At 46.9% G+C, this 21,451-nt stretch overlaps 1 protein-coding gene across 1 annotated transcript in view; it reads right to left on the minus strand.

The window, feature by feature from the left end:
• Window positions 1-6,016: 6,016 nt before the first annotated feature.
• The window catches only part of LOC130374949 (rho guanine nucleotide exchange factor TIAM2), a 42,422-nt gene continuing 26,987 nt past the window's right edge, over window positions 6,017-21,451 (minus strand). Inside the window, exons 8-27 of the mRNA XM_056581930.1 lie at window positions 21,195-21,380; window positions 20,692-20,838; window positions 18,135-18,194; window positions 16,954-17,121; window positions 16,492-16,596; window positions 16,216-16,294; window positions 16,027-16,116; window positions 15,497-15,664; window positions 14,252-14,361; window positions 11,730-11,951; window positions 11,321-11,389; window positions 10,879-11,004; window positions 10,461-10,569; window positions 9,989-10,168; window positions 9,344-9,462; window positions 9,036-9,144; window positions 8,710-8,768; window positions 8,325-8,415; window positions 8,131-8,218; window positions 6,017-7,644 (exon numbers count right to left, since the gene is read on the minus strand). Of these exons, the coding sequence (XP_056437905.1) occupies window positions 6,945-7,644; window positions 8,131-8,218; window positions 8,325-8,415; window positions 8,710-8,768; window positions 9,036-9,144; window positions 9,344-9,462; window positions 9,989-10,168; window positions 10,461-10,569; window positions 10,879-11,004; window positions 11,321-11,389; window positions 11,730-11,951; window positions 14,252-14,361; window positions 15,497-15,664; window positions 16,027-16,116; window positions 16,216-16,294; window positions 16,492-16,596; window positions 16,954-17,121; window positions 18,135-18,194; window positions 20,692-20,838; window positions 21,195-21,380 (2,985 nt within the window). The 3' untranslated portion in view covers window positions 6,017-6,944. The remainder of the gene's footprint in view (window positions 7,645-8,130; window positions 8,219-8,324; window positions 8,416-8,709; window positions 8,769-9,035; window positions 9,145-9,343; window positions 9,463-9,988; window positions 10,169-10,460; window positions 10,570-10,878; window positions 11,005-11,320; window positions 11,390-11,729; window positions 11,952-14,251; window positions 14,362-15,496; window positions 15,665-16,026; window positions 16,117-16,215; window positions 16,295-16,491; window positions 16,597-16,953; window positions 17,122-18,134; window positions 18,195-20,691; window positions 20,839-21,194; window positions 21,381-21,451) is intronic.

Below are 21,451 nucleotides of genomic sequence, written 5' to 3' on the forward strand. Positions count from 1 at the left end.
GGGGTATTGTTTGGGATCACCGGTCCCGTCGTCGATGCTAACCTGAAGGTCACTCGCGGCGACGTTGGGAAATGAAACCCTGCAGAGCGGTGTTCTTATCAGGGGGGCGAGGGCGTTCTGCGGTGGGGAGACGCAGACACTCCGGCACGTTCCACCGCCATTCAGCCCAACCTCTGCAATACGAATACAAAAAATACAACAATGGAATATACATTTTTTTGCAATTTCAGTCCATTTAAGGCTTTTTTAGGTGCTATTTTGACAGCAATTTACCTTTTGGGCAAATCAATAAACGTTGAGAGAGGGTATGAACACAAAAACCTTGTGGACGAACACGGCGTCTCTACTTGAACAAATTAATTAGAATAAGTCATACTAAATAATCCTCTTTGCGCTATTACAGTCGTGATTAGCTGTTTTGAATCCCGCCTCCCTCGCTGATGAAAACGAGACAGATTACGGTCTTTGTTGTTCTGAATGCGATTGAATTAACGAGTGGCTGGGCGGATGGGATAAGAACGACGGTACGTTGGAATGGATCAGCCAGCGTGCTCCTCTCTGACCGCGCGATCTATCAACTGCTGGGCCACGCTGATAAGCTTCATGACAGTCAGCTCCATGAGGACACACAATTATAATCCTGCGTCTCCGGACCCCCCCGACAACACAGACCTTATCCTGGCTACACAGGAACCATCATAATCAACAGGGGGACACGAATTACTTCTCTTTTAAAGGGGGTCCAGGGTACACACACATGCAGGCATAGTCACACACACACACACACACACACACACACACACACACACACACACACACACACACACACACACACACACACACACACACACACACACACACACACACACACTTAAGTTAATTGCATACATTTACACACATACACTCAAACATACAGACAAAAGCACATAATCTCTCTCTTTCTCTTAGTCTTTCTCTCTCCCCCCTCTCTCTCTCTCTCTCTCCCCCCCCCTCTCTCTCTCTCTATCTCTCCCTCTCTCTCTCTCTCTCTCTCTCTCCCCCCCGCTCCTTGGTCACTGCACCCACTCACAGTTTATCACTGCGGTGAAAAAAAAAAGGCACCAAGAAAAAATAAAACGATTTTCCATTGTCAATCACATGACTACTAAAACGTATTCCTCCATAATTGCGCTTATTTGTCCGAAATAGACATCCATTTTAATAGACGCAATTTTCCCGATTGGAGTCCCATTGAGTGGCGTGTCATTGTTGGAGGCCGTCTTGCTGAAGCCCCTCTAAGCACTCATCCAGCCCACGCCGGCATGGTTTTGTCCATTACCCCCGTGGTGGTGCCTGGAACAAGGGCCTCGTTGCTTGGCAATTAGACCCCGAATGGAGGCAGACACACCACACATCTCAGTCCACTCCAGATACATTTAAGGGTATATAAGTACGGAGAGATGTGGACGCATGGTGAATTATGAATTCAGTGCGTCGTGTGTTGGTTTTGTTAAAATTAAATTAAATTTATTAAATGTTGTTTTTTAAAGGGCAACTAAATATGTTACACTCTATCCACGGCACAGCACCCCCTATGGGGCACACTGGTTATTGCTTCTGCTTTTTCTGATGGCTTAAATTCATGACGTTGACAGAAAACAGCTGTTGAGAGAAGCTTTTACTGTTTTCTTTGGGGTTTATAGTTGAAAGTAGCTTTACTGAAGACAGTCCACTGTTAATGGTTTTATTAAGTCGTTATGACTTTTTTTTGGAGAGGAAAATTGAACAGTTGGGTTAGTGGATCCAATTTAATATTTGGTCATAAATGTATGTTTTCTCACGATGTGAACTGGAGGCTCCAGCTATTTGTTGTCACAATTTAGTGTTCTATCTCCAAGGCAAACACCTGGATTATGGGGGGAAATTATGTTGTGTAAAAAGATTAACGCAAGAAGCAAAGTAAGATATTGGTATGGGACCATCCATGTGTGTGGTCTTTCTCTTTCATCTTCCTTTCTCACTCTCTTTGTCTCTGTCTGTCTGTCTGTCTGGCCCTTTCTCTCTTTCTTTCTTTGTCATTTACTCTCTCTCTCTCTCTCTCTCTCTCTCTCTCTCTCTCTCTCTCCTCTCTCTCTCTCTCTCTCTCTCTCTCTCTCTCTCTCTCTCTCTCTCTCTCTCTCTCTCTCTCTCTCTCTCTCTCTCTCTCTCTCTCTCTCTCTCTCTCTCTCTCTCTCTCTCTCTCTCTCTCTCTCTCTCTCTCTCTCTCAGTTTGTTCCAAAATAAAAATAAGGAAAAACCCAATCCAGCAAAATATGTCCCCTTAAATCCTATGATTATATTACATTACACATTACACTGTGGGCTTAACTAAACCAGTTCCACTAAACCACCATCACTAGTCTGGTTCCAATCTATAACCTGGGGGTCCTGGTTTAATGTTCCGTGTCCCCACATACCCCAACATCTGCTTGGACAGCAGTAACACACTCTCCCCCACCCCTCCCTCAAAATAGTAGGGAGGCGGTGGAGGTGGTGTGTGTGTGTGTGTTAAAGTGTGTTAATGTGTGATGTGAGGAGAGGTGACAGTCTATTATAACCAGTCCCTGGAGACCCAGAGCCCGGGGCCCGAAGGAAACCGTACTTTGAGAGCAAGCTGTGGAAACAAGAGGACAAATCGAAGGTGATGCACACATTCTCACATGCACGCGCACACACACACACACACACACACACACACACACACACACACACACACACACACACACACACACACACACACACACACACACACACACACACACACACACACACACACACAATACACGGCCGGGGCTGTACAGGGATGTCGTGTTTTGACGAGGAACACTTTGTTACCCTAATCTTATATTGAATATGACAAGTACACTCATAAATATATAGATTATAAGTAATCTAACCTAGAGGTCCGGTAACCATGCAGGAATTTATTAAAGAGCAGACTTGCATTTATATGCCCTCGTTATAAGGACTTGATATTTTCAGTGTTGATAGTATTGATAGAGATCAATTTTGCTATGAAATGTACAATGGGTTGTGTGTGTGTGTGTGTGTGTGTGTGTGTGTGTGTGTGTGTGTGTGTGTGTGTGTGTGTGTGTGTGTGTGTGTGTTTGTTTGTGCATATCTAATATTGTGTGGTTTGTGTGAGTAAAATGCATATTATTCACAGAATTCATGTTAATTTGTCCCCTTTAATAATATCAATTAATAATAATTTATTTTCAAATGCCACTACCGCACATTCCTTTCCAGTGTTCCATAGACTGTCTGAGTTGTAACGTTCTGTCAGACAGACATGTGCAATCAAACCTTGAGGGAATTGGGAGTTTCTTTTTGCTGTTTTAAACGACTGCACTCCTCACTGAATGATGCTGAGCGACCGTGTGTTTGGGTTGGCGCCAGGGGGCTGCTTCATATTCATAGTAATAACAGTATGGACCCCCGCCCCCCCCTCCATCTGTCTGCTCTCGGTCCGCTACGGAGGCCATTGTGTTACGGGGCAAACATGGACGCCCTCAGGCATTACGCATCAATCACCGCACGCACAGGAATATAAATGGACCACTTAACCCCCCCCCCCCACGCACACACACACACAAACACACACACACCCCAAACCCTGTTCATGCACACATATGGCTAGATACACACACACACACATACAGTAATTCACGCTCATGCTAGTGTTCAGGCACACACACACACACACACACACACACAGACACACACACACACACACACACACACACACACACACACACACACACACACACACACACACACACACACACACACACACACACACACACACACATTTACTGAGTCTCAGAAGGGCATTTCATTTAGGTAATTCTCTGACATCATTAACTATCATCGCTCTATGAAGTTCACATATAGGCCTACAGGCCCCTATCTTGCCTTGATAACACAGGTCTTATGACATCTTAATATAGCCTCGATAACACAGGCACTATGACGTCTTTAAATAAACTCGATAGCACTGGCTCTTGTTGTGCATTTTAAATGAATGGCTAATTAATTCAAACTTAACATAACTTGATTAAAATCCCTGCCAGGCTAGAGATAAACAATGAAAGCATGTCCTGGTGTATAGATTTGTGGCCTATCATTGAAGTGATCAATGATAATCAATAATAATCCCACAGCTCACCATCGCTTTACAATTGGACTGTAGAGAAGAGTCCAAATCAGTCTCTTGACCAAACACACTCACCCGAAAGACATCTGTAACACATCACATCCGAAAAGATTCACAAAGAAAGCACGATAATAGTTTGGGTTTAGCATTCTTAACAAAGCTACGCAGCACGTATTCACACAGACTTGAATTTGTGTTTTTCTTTATCGACTGCGTTCATAGTAAACAATATTTTACACTACTTTAGGAAAATGTGTGCACAGCAGCTTATGGCATGGAATGAAACAAAACCGTGTACATGAAAGAAGAAAATGCAATTATATTCAAACAGACATGATCGAAAAAGTTAAGAATTCACATTTGAGCAAAACTGAACCAAAAGAGAAAATATTAGGCCTACTTACCAACGGTTATCTTGCTTGTTCTGTAGATTCCACACAGTAAGCAGAATGCATCTCCTAATTCCTAGTTCTCGTCGAACACACACATGCACACCCACACAAACACTCACACACACACACACACACACACACACACACACACACACACACACACACACACACACACACACACACACACACACACACACACACACACACACACACACACACACACAGACAGCCACACACACACATACCCACACCCACACACAATGGCGTGTTTATGAGTACACACTAGTTCAGCTGTTTGGAATTTTGGGGATTTCTGCGGTTGTGTGTGTGTGTGTGTGTGTGTGTGTGTGTGCGTCCATTTCTGTCTTTCTCTGTGAATATTACACGGGCAAGTATATGCTTTTGTATGCGTAAGTATATGCGCACATATGTGCAAGTATATGTATGTGCATGTGTGTGTGTGTGTGTGTGTGTGTGTGTGTGTGTGTGTGTGTGTGTGTGTGTGTGTGTGTGTGTGTGTGTGTGTGTGCGTGTGTGCATACATGCGAGTGTGTTAGAGGGGTCCGCCTCCCTGTCTATACGGCTGACTGCAGGTTAAGCCGCGCAAAGCACATTCCATTCAAACAGTTAAGACTGTTGTCATGCAGACAATCAGAACACAGACAGACAGACAGACAGACAGACAGACAGACAGACAGACAGAAACACACACAGCTCTATCTCTTTTTACTGGTCTCAACCAGGCGTGGAAGCCTGAGGATCCTACAGCGTCAGACCTCCTGCTAAACCATTCCCTGGGTCTCTGATAGAGGTCTAAGTAAACACTATTTTGTCTTTTTTGTTTGTCATCGAATCATGGTTTGATGGTGACTCCTTTGATGCGTAAACACACTGCTTTTCTGTGATAACCATCAACTCATAATTGTGGCAACACGGAGATCACATGCATGTTTCTTTTGATTGTATAATTATGTATTTTTTTGGCATTGTGTTATGAACACATTAAAGATTTTAAGTGCACAGCATAAGAATAAGTATACATTTGAATTTTCTCACATGACGATGGTAAATTGCTTATGTGATGAATGGCATAAATTTGTCAAAACATCACTTTTGTGTTTTACTATATACACCTGTGTTGATATGCAACAGTGACTGGAACAAACAACATTTTTTTACACAAACAGTGTTTTGTGTTTTAGTTATGTGGTTGCCACTTTTGGGGAAGAGGAGACTTAAGAGAGAAGAGGAGGAAGAGAAGAGGGAGGGGGAGAATTCGAAGAAAGGGGTGATTTGCATGAAATGCGTGAAAAGATCTAATAAGGAGTGACTCACTGTGACTATGTGTAACCACGCAGCGAAAGCACACACGCACACACACACACATCATAATGAAAACAATCAATTAAAACAAGTTAAACGTTTTTCTTAAAAATTAAATATAGCACAATTTATTTAAAACTTAAACTGCATTTCAAGGCCTTTCAAAAAAGCACAAATATATAACAAAATAAATTAGCAAATAACTATTTTAATATTTTATGGTACGCTAACAGTGAATTTAAACCCATCTGTTTTAGACACTGTTCATCAGAACACGAAATTACGCAAATATGACAAAATATATAAATACAATTATATGACATGCAGAATATACAGAGGGTTATTCCGATCAAGCAGTCAGGAATATACAAATAACTGCTCTTGTCTTAATATAAAAAAAGTGAACAAAAATAACAATACAGATAATAGATTTCGAAGCTATAGACATTAATACAAACTGTACATAATGTAAAAAAACAAGGGTAAATTATTTACAATCGTATTACAAAACACAGAAAAGAAACAAGGATTTGAGGGCAGGTGACTGAGTGAATTGACCACCTGGTGTCGCTGTTTTACAGTTACTCTTGTCGAAGCCGCAAACCCGATGGAACGAGCACTGTTCACGAGCATGAAAAGCCAATTCATGTTTCTTTTGTAATCCGGAATGACCCTTGAGATTCCTCTGCAATAAATACAGTGATAGGAACTCCATCCTTTAGGTAGTACTTGAAGATGGCGTAGAGAACGAGCGGATACTGAGCTAATTTAGAACTCAAAAAATGTCAGTTGAGCTGAGCTTCGAATCTTGCAAGTTTAATTACATTAGGGCACATTGACTGTGACAAAATGCCCAAGAAATCGCTTCCAAAACATAGATGACTGTTAGTCCATGTCTGTTACACTCTTCTTGTCCGCGTTACAACAGTGGTATGAAGTGCGATTCTCATCCGTATTCTTTGGTTAGCTTTCGCAATCACTGCCCCCATGTGTCAGGCCAACATGTCCTCTGGTTAACACCCAGGTCCCCGTCGACCCTCCCTCTATCGCCCTGCTCACAGAGAGGCTATGGCGGCCTTGTGTACGCCCAGCACCGAGTCATAGAAGCAGTCCTCATTCACCACGGACGCCATGCTCTGCACACTGAAGTCCCTCTCCAGGAGGCTGTTCAGACACCGGACCTCCTCCTGCTCCTGCTGCTGCTGCAGGCTCGCCGGGGCCCGGGGGATCCAGAGGGGCTGCTGCCGGGCCCGGCTGCGCCCCAGCGTCCCCTCCTGATCCTGGGGGAGAGAGGCGGCGCTGGAGGACCCCGGGTCCTCCTTGAAGTTGAGCCTCCGGAGGTGGGCCTCCAGGTCGTCCGTGAGGGGGCACAGCCGGGCCCTCTTCCCCAGGAGGGCGTCCTTGGCCGGGGCGACGGGGTCTCCGGCGCGGGGGGGGCCGGGGGGGGGGGGGGGGGGGGGCTCGGAGCAGCAGTCCTCCCCCAGCAGGGAGCCGTCCGGGGAGGCGCGGCCGGGCGCGGCCCGCTCCGACGCCGCGCTGCCCCCCGCGCCGGAGCGCTCGGCGCGCCGCGCCTGCTGGTGGAGCTGCTGGTTCTGCCGCCGCCGCCAGGGGTCGGCCCGGTCCGTGGGGGCCCGGGGCCTCCGCAGGGAGGAGGCGGCGGGGGTCTTGTCGGCTTGGCCGGAGCGTCGGGCGGTGCCCCCGTCTCGCGGGATGGAGCGCAGGGCTCCCACCACGCCGGCCTTGCTCTCCAGACCGCTGGAGGAGAGGGGGGGTTAGACAGGTACTCATGCTATGGGGGGCCTGATATATGTAGTGCAGGTTGGCTAACGTATAAAGCTGTTTATGGCAGGCTTTTTTATTACAATTATATATATGTTTTAAATGTTTAAAGCACATTGGTTAGTCATGGTTTAGTAAAATAAATGTATTATAAAAGGTAAACAAACGGTAGACTAACAAAGATTATAATAATGCCGTTGGGATGCACACATAATGTATACATATCATATATCTATATATTTGTACAACCGGGCTTCATTGACAGTTCATTGCCCCTCCACCCTGAACACTGTGACCCCTCTAAGGGACAAGGAAAAACATGCAAAACCCAGTGGGAAGGAACCATGAGAAGGAACGCAGAGGAGGGATCCCTCCTTCCAGCCATGTTAGGAGGGCCGTAGGACCCCAAAGGACAAACAACGCCTATAAAGTAGCATAGTAAAGACAGGTGACCCATCTTACCTGCTACAGAGCTGGAACACCATCTCTGGTCTCCCCTCCACCTCCGATCTGGTGTGAACCAGCTCCCATACACAGGGGTTGTCTGTACCTGCCAATCGACCAATCACAGTGTCAAACACAGCAAACCAATCCGAGAGGGCCAACCATAGAAACTCATCACAGACTCATATTTTCCCGGGGAGTGTTTAACTCACCTGTGATGTTCCCCAGGCGGACCTGGACTGCCGAGGCTGGCACCAGCCAGCGGAACCGCACCAGGTCCTGGTCACTGGACCGTGAACTGGTCTATCAGAAACCAGACCAATAAATGGTTATGTAAGAGTACACATGTATGTTTGTTTACATAGGGAATGGGCTTAAGGAGCATTATTCTATTTCTGGCCACTAGAGGGAAGATATAGCACATCAAACTTATGAACATATATTGCACGCAAGTATACTGTACATTAAAGACTGCTGTTTAAAGATGATAGATAGTACCATGGAACACAGAATCTAAAGATAAGTTTTGATAGAAATGTTTCCAGGTGTACAGTAAGGGAAAGAAAAATATAGAAAGTTGCTGGGATTCAAACTCACCATTCTCTTCTTCAGCTTGACACTCTCCCGGTACACCAGGATCACTGCCCGCTTGAACACTAAACAGAGAACAGCAGCTGTTAGATGCTTACTATGTTTCTCTCTGTACTAAAGGTCTATTACAGACGCTTGTTTTTGCTAGCATGCAAGCTAGTAATAAAGTATTTCCGGTAGTTATGTTTTCATGCCACCTAGTATAAATTAAAAATGCTGGCATACTAGATTACATTTTTTGCTGTATTAAAATGATTCATGTATATGTTTGCGTGAGTGAGTGAGTAAGTGACAGTGACAGAGACAGAGACAGACATGGGGGCTAGTCTCACCAAACAGTGTTAGCTCTGGATCTTTCCTCATCCGTCCAAGAGAGGGGAGGGGGTTGAGCCAGACCACCGGGGCATGGATCAGGAACTCACCCATGGAGATCTCAGTGACCTGGGAGAGAGGGGGGGGGGGGGGAGAGAGCCATAGAGAGCAAGAGTGAGAAACAGAGAGAATATTTGTTTAGTTGCTTTGCATTACAGAAATAGCTAGTTTGTGGGTGAGTTAGCTAGTTGGTAATTGAGTGAGTGAGTGAGTGACAGACTGACAGAGTGATGTCCCTTTTTGTGAGTAGAGGAGGGGTTCGTTTTACCTCCTTGTCGGGGCTGTTCTGCTCAGCAGCCAGCTGGTCGAACACGGGCCCAAAGTCCTCGTATATCTTCTGCATGTCGTTGATGTGGCTGGCCACCTTCTCCATGGCCCGGAGAGCCTCTGGACACACAAATGGTGAATGGTAAATGGACTGTATTTATACAGCGTTTTCACCCAAAGCACTGTACAATATTGCCTAGCATTCAGCCATTCATACACACATTCACACAACGACGGCGGTGTCAGCCATGCAAGGCGACAGCCAGCTCGTCGGGAGCAGTTTGGTGCCTTGCTCAGGGACACCTCGACCCTTTGAGCTACTGCCGCCCAATACACAAGAATCAAATACAAGACGGTTCTCACAGTTTCTCAAAACAGGAGGATCACTTAATAAAGAGCATGAAGAGGAATGAAAACAACAATAGGCTTTAATCATTTTCGTGTTGGCCCATCAAAGGAGACAGCTAATGCTAACTAATAAGTCCCAATTATTCATACAGCCAATCAGAATCAATCTGAAACAGCAACTGCAATACCAAGTTCTACCTCAGGTGGGGCTGTTTCTACGGTTTCACTATCAACATGGTGTGATTCTATAAAGCCCAGCCTAGCGGTGAGTCTCCCCCCGTACCCCCCCTCCAGGTACCTGTGAGGTGGCTGTGTTCGGGGCTCTGGGCGTCCGTCAGCGACACCAGCTCCTTCAGCAGCAGGGGGTACTTGAGGACCCTCTGGACCGGTTTGATCAGGTAGGACTCCAGCGTGGACGAGTGCTGCTTGGTGGGGTTCCTCGCCTCCAGGAACTCCTTGAAGGTCTGGTCCGTCTTGGCTGAGAGGGGAGAGGCAGACAGAGACAAAGGATATAAGTTCAGAAAGTCCAGATGGTCCCGATGACAGAGGTAGCACATCTCGACACCAGTACTAGTCAGCCAAGGTCAGACTACCAGAGGCTCTAGGAAGGGGTTGGTCTTCAGATGTATTTTGATGATTGAAGGGGATACTGCAGATCACCTGATCAATGTATTTTTTTAGAGATTTGCGAGGAACGCCTCCTCTTTTTACCAAAACATTGTTTGTTTCAGTTTTGTCTGGTCTAAAAGCAAAGTTTTCGTTGTTCTCACCTCGCTCCAGAACCTTCTGAACCTTGATGTGGTTCGCACAGAACCCGCTGTAGAGCTTGAAGTGGTCGGCGTAGTACAGGAAGGAGCCTCCCAGGGAGAAGAGAAGTTTCTAGAAGCAGAAGAAATCAAATAAATATCCAACTCTATTGATATGGATATATTTTTGTATTGCTCTTTTGCTGTTTGCAAAATAGAAACACAAATGAGGACAGGTGGAAAAACAATGGAACAAGTTCTTGTTAATTGAACAACAACTTATTAATGTGTTTTATATTAATAATCTATTAATAACTAACTAATGGGTAACTAAGAAAATCATCTTTATCACAGAAGTACATATGAAAAGTAGATTAAAACACGACATCCCTTTTGATACTCCAACTGTAAACACACTGAAGCAGTTCCAAGGGGTCCGTACCTTGAACTGTTCGGGGGTCTCCAGGGAGTTGAGGTTGGGGCAGCAGGAGATGCGGTCCTCCAGGGTTTGTGAAAAGACCCTCTGGAAGTCCAGCATCTCCGGCAGACTTCCAAACAGAGACTCCATCTGAGAGCAACAGAGAGAACCATTAGCTAGTATAAGTGGCTAACTGTTGTTCTGATTGCTTTGAAGTATACAGTAATACTTCAAGAGAAGATTAAATGATTTAACAGTTTTTTTTTTAAATCTCCTTAACCTAATTAAAATTAGGGTACATTTTAACAATAGATGCTAAACCCTGTATAGAAGAATAAACAAATAGTACCAATAAATGCTCCCTAGGTAGCTAAGAAACTACTTATAACTTGATGATAATATATATAAAAATATGTTATGATTTGAGTCTAAATTCAAAGCGACTGTCATCCAGTCCCGTTCGTACCTCTTCTTTGCTGAGGAAGCTCTCGTGTTGCAGTGGGGTCAGGTAGATGTCAAACAGACAGCCCAGGTCCTGAGGAACACAACCACATTCAATATCATCTGGACTGAAGAGGCACGGCAAGCATGTTTGGATAGAATTTAAACACACACTCACATACACAATCTCACACAGACACAGCAATGTATATTGTGGCGCTATCTAGTGTCATAGAGGGGAACTACATCTACTCAAATAGCATAAAACATGTGTATCTAAAGGATGCTCTCTCACACACACACACACACACACACACACACACACACACACACACACACACACACACACACACACACACACACACACACACACACACACACACACACACACACACACACACACACACACACACACACACAGATCATCTCCTGACCTTGACGTAGGACTTCTCTGTGTCCACCAGCTCCTGGATGACCTTGCAGAGTCTCTGGGAGATGGGCATGTGTCCCGGGTAGGGTGGCTGGGAGAGGGGCCCCTGTCCTGGGCAGGCCGGCTGCCCATTGGCCTCCCTCAGGTAGGGGTTCCTGGGGGCCTCCACCTCAGAGACACAGCTCTCTGGGAAAGTCTGGTACAGCGTGCACACTCGGTCCACGTTCTGAGGAACCAACGCCGCCAGGAGGGTAGATGTGTCAGCAGATGACATTTCTCTATCCATAGCTTTATACATTTATACATTGAATTGATTGATTTTCAAACATTACAACACAGTAGGTTAAATTGCTGTTTTGCCCCGAAAAGCTTGATTCAACGCAAACCGTAACATAATCCTTTCGGGGCGATTACCTGAAGAGTAAACATAAAGTTACCCATCATGGTTGACTATCAGTGTAACCTCACATCTATACCCAACCCCTAAGCCAATACCTAAACATTATTATTTCTAACCTTATGTCCAAACCTCAAATTCTAACTTTATATTTTACAGAGACTTTCTAGAGAGAGAGAGAGAGAGAGAGAGAGAGAGAGAGAGAGAGAGAGAGAGAGAGAGAGAGAGAGAGAGAGAGAGTGAGAGAGAAACCGAATGCTTGATTTAAACACACATCCCCCTAATCAAAAAAATAGCCATAAAAAACAATATTTCTCTTTGAAACAACCAGAGACAATGTGCTCAGTGTGTTCACACCACGGCCCAAACATCTCAGTGTGGATCTTCAGTGATGCATTGTTAGCATTAGCGCCAGTGTTAGCAGGCCATTTATCATCATAAGCTGTCCTGCTAGCCTTTTATTAAAACTATGACCATGTGATGAATGTCTGGGGGGGGTTTAATAATGACGGCTATGGAGGCAGGGATAGATGATGAGTGTAAGATAGACTTTTAATATCTTAGCCTTTGATATAAGGGAGGATAGCTTAGTGGCTAGGGTTGAAAGGCTATGGGTTCTCAGACATGTTAAGGTTCTGGGCTAATTTCCCACCGTCTACAGCCTGTCTTGAGGATATTCTCGAGCAAGAGGTCTAACCCCCAGACGTCCACCAAAGACATTTCTGTTATCCCCTTAAGACATCTGCTAAATAATTAAACAACGATGCGATCTTTAGCCGTGATTTGTAAGGTTCTCCTGTGTCTGTTAGGAAGTCCGCACAGCAGTGTTAGAACAGCAGTGTAAGCTAGTAACACTTGACATTGCATTAACATTAGGATTATATCACCCACGGGCCTCTCACACAAGAAGTGCCATGATAGTGTGCTAGTAGATATCATGCATATGAAGCATATCATGTTTCTTTACAAACGAATACCCGCTCTAAAACTACAACCGGTGTAAGGATGGTGATTAACGATGGGTCTGAAAGCTGAAGCAGCTATCCTAATCACTAAAACTGAATTTGTTGTTCCATTCTATTAACCTTTCCTTCCTTTGGCAGCGGTACAACCACCACAATGACAACCCCACAACACAGCATGATGGCTGTGAGGACAACAGAAACAAACAAACAAACAACGATCGCCCAGCAGTGACGTCCAACCACACACATCTACCACGACAACAACAACAACAACCATGACCAACCACACATCCCTCAGCGCTCTAAACACCCAACTCCCTGTAGTGGGGCCTCGGGAGTCTGAACCAGGCTCAGACCAGGAGGGGTACTGGGTCTGGACCTAGGGGCAGAGCGCTCCGTTACCAGCAGACCCAGGCCGTCGGGGGTCCGGTCGCAGGCCAGGCAGGTGGTCAACTCCCCCAGGAGACCCTCCAGCCTCTCCTTCAGGGACGGGCGGTACGGCACAGGCTGGAGGTCCACCGCCGCCCGTACCCCCTCCTCCTCCAGCAACCCCGGCCCCTCCCCGGGGGTCTCCTCCAGGGGCAGCACCCAGCACAGAGCCCCCATGGACGGGAGGGTCAGGCTGTCAGCCGCTGGTCTTCGCTGAAGGTGGCCCGAGGAAACATCTAAAAGCCCACCGCGCTACGGTTTCTTCTACTCTTCTTCTCTGGTGTCCGATAGTCCCATGGTGGTGGGTTTATCTCGCCGATCGAAAACATGCTGGCACCCGTCCCTCTCTCCCCCTCTCTCTCTCCCCCTCTCTCCCCCTCTCTCTCTCTCTCTCTCTCTCTCTCTCTCTCTCTCTCTCTCTCTCTCTCTCTCTCTCTCTCTCTCTCTCTCTCTCTCTCTCTCTTTCCCTCTCTCCTCTCTCTCTCTCTCCCTCTCTCCTCTTTCTCTCTCTCCCTATGTATCTTAGTCTATCCCTCTGGCTCTCTCTCTGCCTCTGAAGGATCAACGCCCCTCCCTTAAGCCTGGATAAGAAGGACTCACGACTACACGGAATGTCTTGGCTTTAGGAAGCTTGCAGGCCCCAAAGGATTGTGGGAAAAACGCGTCATACTGATACACCGAGAGGTAGAGAGCGAAAGTGTCCGACAGGCCAATAGACAGGCAGACGGGTCTCACCTGTTCCGTAGTTGGCGTGACCTTAGACAGGGAAGGGTTCGCTGGGTCATCCTCAAAACCAGGAGGTGGAGGCGGGGGCGGATCAGGACTCTCTCCTCTCAGTAGAAGGTCTGTTGAAGACACCAGCGTAGGGAGACCGTTTGAGGGGGTTTGTAGTCATAATGACCCGCTAACCCGCAGGTCCTTACAGACCACAGCCAAGACTCAAACCAGCAGTGCCAGGGGCTCTTACCCAGGTCATCCCAGGGACACAATCCGGGACCAACACTATCAAGGTTGCAGGTTCAAGTCCCTATGTTTCTCAATTGTACAATAAGGCCATTTTATGGAGCAAGGCACTAACACTACTAGGATGAGGGGTTATATTCTCTGTGTGTTACTTCATCGAGGTAGACCGATGACACTGCTAGGGTTGAGGGTTCTATGTCCTTTGTAGCTTTGTACAGCAAAGGAACTCACTTTGCCAGGGTTAGGGTTTATATTCCCTGTGTAGCTTTAAGGAGCAAGGCACAGACTCTTCTAGGGTTAAGGGATCAATTGCCTTTTCTATCTTTAAAGAGCAAGGGCAGTAACTCTGCCACGGTCAGGGTGTTTATTCCCTTTGTAGCTTCCACGGAGCAAGGCACTCACACTGCCAGGGTTAGGGGCACTATTAATCAGCCCGCGGTAATCTGTAACTAACAGAGATAAAGACAGTGGAGCCATCTGTCTTCTGGGGTTCTGCCGACTCCTGCAGTCTGCCACCTGTAATCTAATCAGCTGCTAGTTGAACACACTAGACCGGGGCCAGGCACCGGCCAATGCTAAGCTATGTCTTATGTACAATGCTGCATGGAGTGGATTGCTAGTTAACGATGATGATCATTCTAGACAAATTCTAGAATCAAATTGTATTTATGTTATTATTATTATTATTATTATAACATATGTGATGTAAAAATTTAGCAATATGGGAAAAATGTAATTTAAAGAAATGTAAAATCCTTTCCAATATATAAAACATATATTACAAAACATTGTACATCAGTATGCGTTTACTTCGCTATTTGTAGTAAAGCAGAGTCTGACCACCATCTACTGTCACAGAGGAGAACTACATCAAATCATATAGAATAGAACAATGCAAACACACACAGAAACACACAAAAACACACACCCAGAGACACGTTCACCATGCAACAACAGAACCACAACTACAACGTCCCACCCTGACACACACAGTGCTACAGGTACGCCTGGCTTTACCTGGGTTCCAATGGGACCAGGCGCTCCCGGGCTCCCCAGGCCCCGCCCCCTCCCTCCGCAGCTCCAGCTGCAGGGAGGGCTGGTGGAAGAAGGTGTGCATGAGGCCCAGGTCCAGACCCGACACACTGCAGCCGTTCAGAACCAGGATCTCATCCCCCGCTCTCAGCCCTGGTGAGGAGAGGAGGAGACCAGGGGGTCAGGAGGTCACAGGAGAGCCAGGACACACACACACACACACACACACACACACACACACACACACACACACACACACACACACACACACACACACACACACACACACACACACACACACACACACACACACATGCAGAAACAGACATACAGACACATGGGAACACACACACACATCATAATCACAGAGAAAATTGTGCTCATATATACATGACAAACACACATATCCCGACAACAACCACACATACACAATAACAGTAACATGCCTACATAGACACACAACAGCACACACACATCCTCAGTATGCACAGTGTGAACGTGTGTGCGCTCCGTACCCTCGCTGACCGCCAGCCCCAGGGGGTCCATCTCGCTCACGTACATGTGGCTCCGTCCCGCACCGTCCACGTGACCCGTCACCGCAAAACCTGCCAGGGGTCGAAGGTCAATAGGTCAGAAGGTCAGGAGCAGCGACCACCGGGGGACGGACGCCCGACGGGGGGGGGGCTGTGGAGGTGGAGGCTTACCGAAGTCCAGGACGGAGTCCGGGCGAGAGAGCGTCACGGTGAACACGGGCAGAGAGAACACCTCCAGCTCGTCGTACTCCTGTGCTCATGAACACACACAACACACACACACTATGAAAAGATGTTCCTTTATCGTGTTAACAGGAAGTAACGTTACACAGTTAGTGGAGGGAGCCATTTAAGCTCTCACTTAAAGTGTTTCTCGACGGTCACTATTGGTTCCTACTTGTTAAGGCTGCATCATACTGGTTTAGACTGGTATGCACTGGTTCCTACCAGGTCTCTGAGCGGTTCAGTCGGCTCCGCCTTGCTGATCTCTGGTCTCTGACCCACGAGTCGTTTCACACGCAGGCCGAACAGATTCTGGTCAAGCTGTCTCTCCTGGACACACACACGCACGCACACACAGTGAACACACACAGTGAACACACACAGTGAACACACACACACACACACACAAAAATAAACTCCACGGCTCAAACCTCTAATTTATACTGAAGTAACAATTGGTAACTAACAGTAACGGTCCCTTGGTAACCAAACATATCCCATCATATTCAAGAATTCCCTTCTGTGAAATTCAAAACAGCAAAAATGATTCACAATGTGCGTCATCATGCACTCACTCTTATTTTCCTGACCTAAAATAATCGAGCATATAAACCTGGGGTTCTAAAACGTGTATTTGCATCACTTGTAAGACGTTTTGTTAGTAAGGAGAACCAGCAGCAGACGTACCTCACACACCACGGCGAGAAGCTCTGACACCAAACAGTCTTCTGCTACGGGAACAGCCATGACCCGGCCCTCAGGCAGAGTGACGAACACCTGGGCCTTCAGGCTGCCATACCAGGAGTGGTCCACAGAGGGCGCTGCTGGGCGGGTTTGGCCCAAAACATCCAATCTCTGCTGGGGCAAAAGGGAGAGACAGAAAACACATTGAAATCAATGAAAACTTCCCACAAATTTGGACAGAGCAGAGAGAAAGTGAGAGCGAGAGAGAGAGAGAGAGCAAGATAGAGAAAGACTTTTGTTTTGATGAGGTACTCATATTTAAGGAGCAGGTAGGGGTGAGGGCATCTTGCTCAAGGATACCTACATGTACGCGACTATGCGGTAAACATTGGAGATCAAACCCAGTCGATTGTGACTTGGGTTCAAAGGAGAGGGATCGATTGGAGAAGCGGATAAGGGTTTGAGGAGTGTGTTCATGAAAGAGGAGAGGGATTTTTTTCAGACCATACAAAGAGAGATCAGCCACAAAGGAGATGAAGGAGCACAAAGACGGAGCTGTGAGACAGCTTTGACAGACCAGCAGGTGACTTTGACAGCTGTGGTCGGCCGGCACTGACTCTGAATACAAAATCCCCTCTCTGTCTCTTTACACAGCCCCCCATCTCACTCATTCACCTCCTCCATCTACACCTCTCTTCGTCTCTCCTCCCTCCCTCCTCATGTTACTTTCTCCTGCTCCTCTTCTCGCCTTGCATTCTCCTTCTCCTTCCCTCCCTCCCCCATCCTTCTCCTCCATCTACTTTCCTCTTATCTGCCTCCCCTCCCCCTTCCTCTTCATTTTTTATTTTTAAGTAAATATGAACATGAATAGTTAAGGTAACTATAAATCGGACAGCATTAATCACTTATATTAGTCTCAATAGCGGAGACCAATTCTTTACACTTTGGACTGCAAATACAGAAGTAGTAATGCTATACAAAAACATTATGAAGCAAGACCTCTCGTCTCATGTTAAAAACCTCAACATCACAAGTTGAACAGACTGCGTGTATCTCGGAAAGCATCCTAACACTCAATCAAGAGCTGAACGTCTGTGAGCACCAGGGTTAGGGTTATTCGTATTAGTAGCAATCGTAGCGTTAACATTAGCAGGACAAGCAGTAGTATTAGGGTGCTGTTTTACCTCCGAGCTACAGACGGAGACCGGGTGGGCGGGGCAGCCCAGAGTCTGACACTCAAAGACCTGCGATAGAGAGACACAGATACACACAAGCTGTCAGAGAGAGAGAGAGAGAGAGAGAGAGAGAGAGAGAGAGAGAGAGAGAGAGAGAGAGAGAGAGAGAGAGAGAGACAGAGAGACAGAGAGACAGAGAGACAGAGACAAAGACAGAGACAGAGACAGAGACAGAGACAGAGACAGAGACAGAGACAGAGAGAAAAAGAGAGAGAGAGAGAGACATAGTAGCACACAGCTGGTCAGAGGACAGAGAGGATGCGAGGAATGAGAAGAAAAAATAACAAAAACAGATAGTGATTTAGCGAACAGATAGATTTGAGGAAAGTATAAATAGACGGGATAAGGTAGAGGGGAACTGCCAATAAGAGAGAGCTAGAAACAGACGAAGAGAAGTGAGGAAAAGCAACGATAGAGCTAAAAGAGGGAAATTACTTAAAAATAAAAACCTAGTCTAAAGATAGACTCTGACGGTTATTCTTTACACATAATTAAACACTAGAGAACCTAAAACGGCGACTTCGCTGGTAATTCCGGCTCGACATCAAAACCCAAATTAGCCCCACGGCATTGTGGGAGGAATGGGGGGGTTAGACCGAGAAAAAATTACAGCTTTGAGAAGACGAATAGAGGAAGAGGAGCAGCCGTAAGCCTGGAGCCATGGACACACACACACACACACACACACACACACACACACACACACACACACACACACACACACACACACACACACACACACACACACACAGACACACACACACACACACACACACACACACACACACACACACACACACACACACACACACACACACACACACACACACAGAGCAGTCTGCCACTGGAAGGGGTGTGGGGTCCCTAGAAAGAGATGTTGAACTTCAGCACACTGTGAACGCCTTCTCTTTTTTTAGCAACACGCTAATGGGTGAAAATATGTCGCTGTAATATGCTTTACATGCACCATTAAGTCAATCAAGAGGAATGTTGTTTCCAAAGCAACACACAGTGAACTCAGATGTCCTTGAGGAGCATTAGGGGGTTAGGGGCATTGCCGAAGGATGCCAACTGGAGTGTCCCACACCCTTACCGCCAGACTATCCTGCCTCACAAACCTAGAAGGAGACTTGGAGAGCGATTCGATAAGAGCCCTAACCCTATGTGTGACACTGTGTTTTGACCGGATTCTGTAACAAACGTCTTTAACTGACTATGGATGGGTGGGGGGGTGGGGGGGTGGGGGGGGTCCAGTAAACACAGACCTCGGGTTGTTTAAACGTCGACAAAACATCTGCCTTGGATGGTGTTGCATCTTGGAACAATTACTCCCCCCCCCCCCCCCCACACGTAGGCCCTCCAGCTAATGGCTGTAGCATCGCTGGGCCATGAAGAAGGGCTGTGGGTCTACGGTTGTGGTTGAGACTACGTGGGGACTACCAGGAAATCTCCCATCGATGGAGACTGGCGGTAATCAGTGCATACCTGCTGCATGACACAGTTACTACAGAGGTCCTTAATACAGCAAGAAGAAAACATGGCAGGACTTCACTGAACTAACTACGCTATTAGTACTCCTATTGTGTGTATGCACATCTTCTCAGAAGATTTAGATTTTTTCAAAGTAAGTAACGTCTTCCCTTAATGAAAGAAAGAGAACAAATGAGTTTTGATGTACATTTGTAACATTGTTGTAATCCTGCTGTATTCCTAAAACTGTTAGCACTCATAAACAGACTCATAAGACATAAGCAGCTAGCATTCTTCAGCTCTCTCACTTCCTGTTAGCGTACGTACAAGTACACACTCTCTGATCCAACCTTAGGGAATAGGAGTTGGCAGTGGCGGGGGAGATATGCGTGTACGTAGTGTATGTGTACAGTGTTTATGTACAATGTGCCTCGTACAGTGTGTTTACACACTATGTGTACAGTGTGTGTACAGCTTCGAGCTGTCAAAACATGGGCTCCAAAACAAACACTTGAGCACATGGTAGCGAGCCATCCTCCATTCCACTGGAGCTGAAGGCTGCATAGCAGCCGTTTCTCATCCCAGAATAGACCCCTCTTTCAGGGAACATCTGTCCATATGGCCCACACGGGTCGGGTGAGGGTGCTTCCCGACCCAAGTGCATGATGGAAAATTCATAAGGCAGAGTAGATAAACAGAAGGAGGGGGAGGATGCAGGGGAGCTGTTGTGGGAGGAAGACTTACACACACAGTTGCTCGTAAAGGTGCTGTTTACACAGGTGAAACGAAAGGTGAAAGGGTATGTGTGAATTGTGTGTGCGCGCGTGTGTGTGTGTGTGTGTGTGTGTGTGTGTGTGTGTGTGTGTGTGTGTGTGTGTGTGTGTGTGTGTGTGTGTGTGTGTGTGTGTGTGTGTTAGCTGTGTATACCTGAGAAGCTTAGTGTCTCCGTTGACCTACTTCTGCTCAGGGTGTCTCCAGCATGTGTGGGTATTTTGTGTATGTTAAGCGTGTGTCAGGTGTGTGTGTGTGTGTGTACCTGAGAGGCCGAGTGTCTTTGTTGCCTGCTGCGTCTGGTCAGGGTGTCCAGGGTCTTGAGGGAGGAGAACAGTCCTCTCTTACCACGCGCCCCCCCACACAGAGTGGAGCTTCGCCTCCGAAGAGACAAGTCCTCACGGGTACACACCTGGAAACACACACACACAGGATGCCCAATTATGGTTAGGTTGGTTGTTGGAACACAAACAGATGTAGGAATAAATATGGACAGAGGTTGAACAAAAGATGTTTGATAAAACACGGGTAAATGGTTCCGCTTAATGCCTGCAATATTTTCGTCCTATAGAGTCAATACGACTGTTTACAGTTAATACTGTTTATTGCTGTTTGAAGCATGTGACATGTTTCAAAAATATGTTGTTACGAAACTGGTGTGGGTGGGTAGGGTGGGAGGGTGAGGGTAAGGGGGGTGAGGGGTGAGGGTGGAGGGGTAGGGTTGGGTTTGGGGTGAGGGTGAGTGTGGGGTCGGAGGTCTCTGTTTACCAGGGCATGGAGGGAGGACACAGAGAAGACCCCCAGGCGTCCCAGCAGGGCCTTGGAGGGCCGGCTGGCCATGGCCAGCAGGCTCTTGGGGTTGGGGGGCTCGCTGCCCTGCAGGCTGGCCTGGTAGCAGCGCAGCCGGAACACGTCCACACTCAATTTCTCCAGGTTCTGCTCCCACTGGCGGATCTGAGGTGCACGCACACACACACACGCGCACGCACGCACGCACAAACACGCACACACACACACACACACAC

This window comes from Gadus chalcogrammus, chromosome 21 (assembly GCF_026213295.1).
Source record: "Gadus chalcogrammus isolate NIFS_2021 chromosome 21, NIFS_Gcha_1.0, whole genome shotgun sequence".
Lineage (NCBI taxonomy): Eukaryota > Metazoa > Chordata > Actinopteri > Gadiformes > Gadidae > Gadus > Gadus chalcogrammus.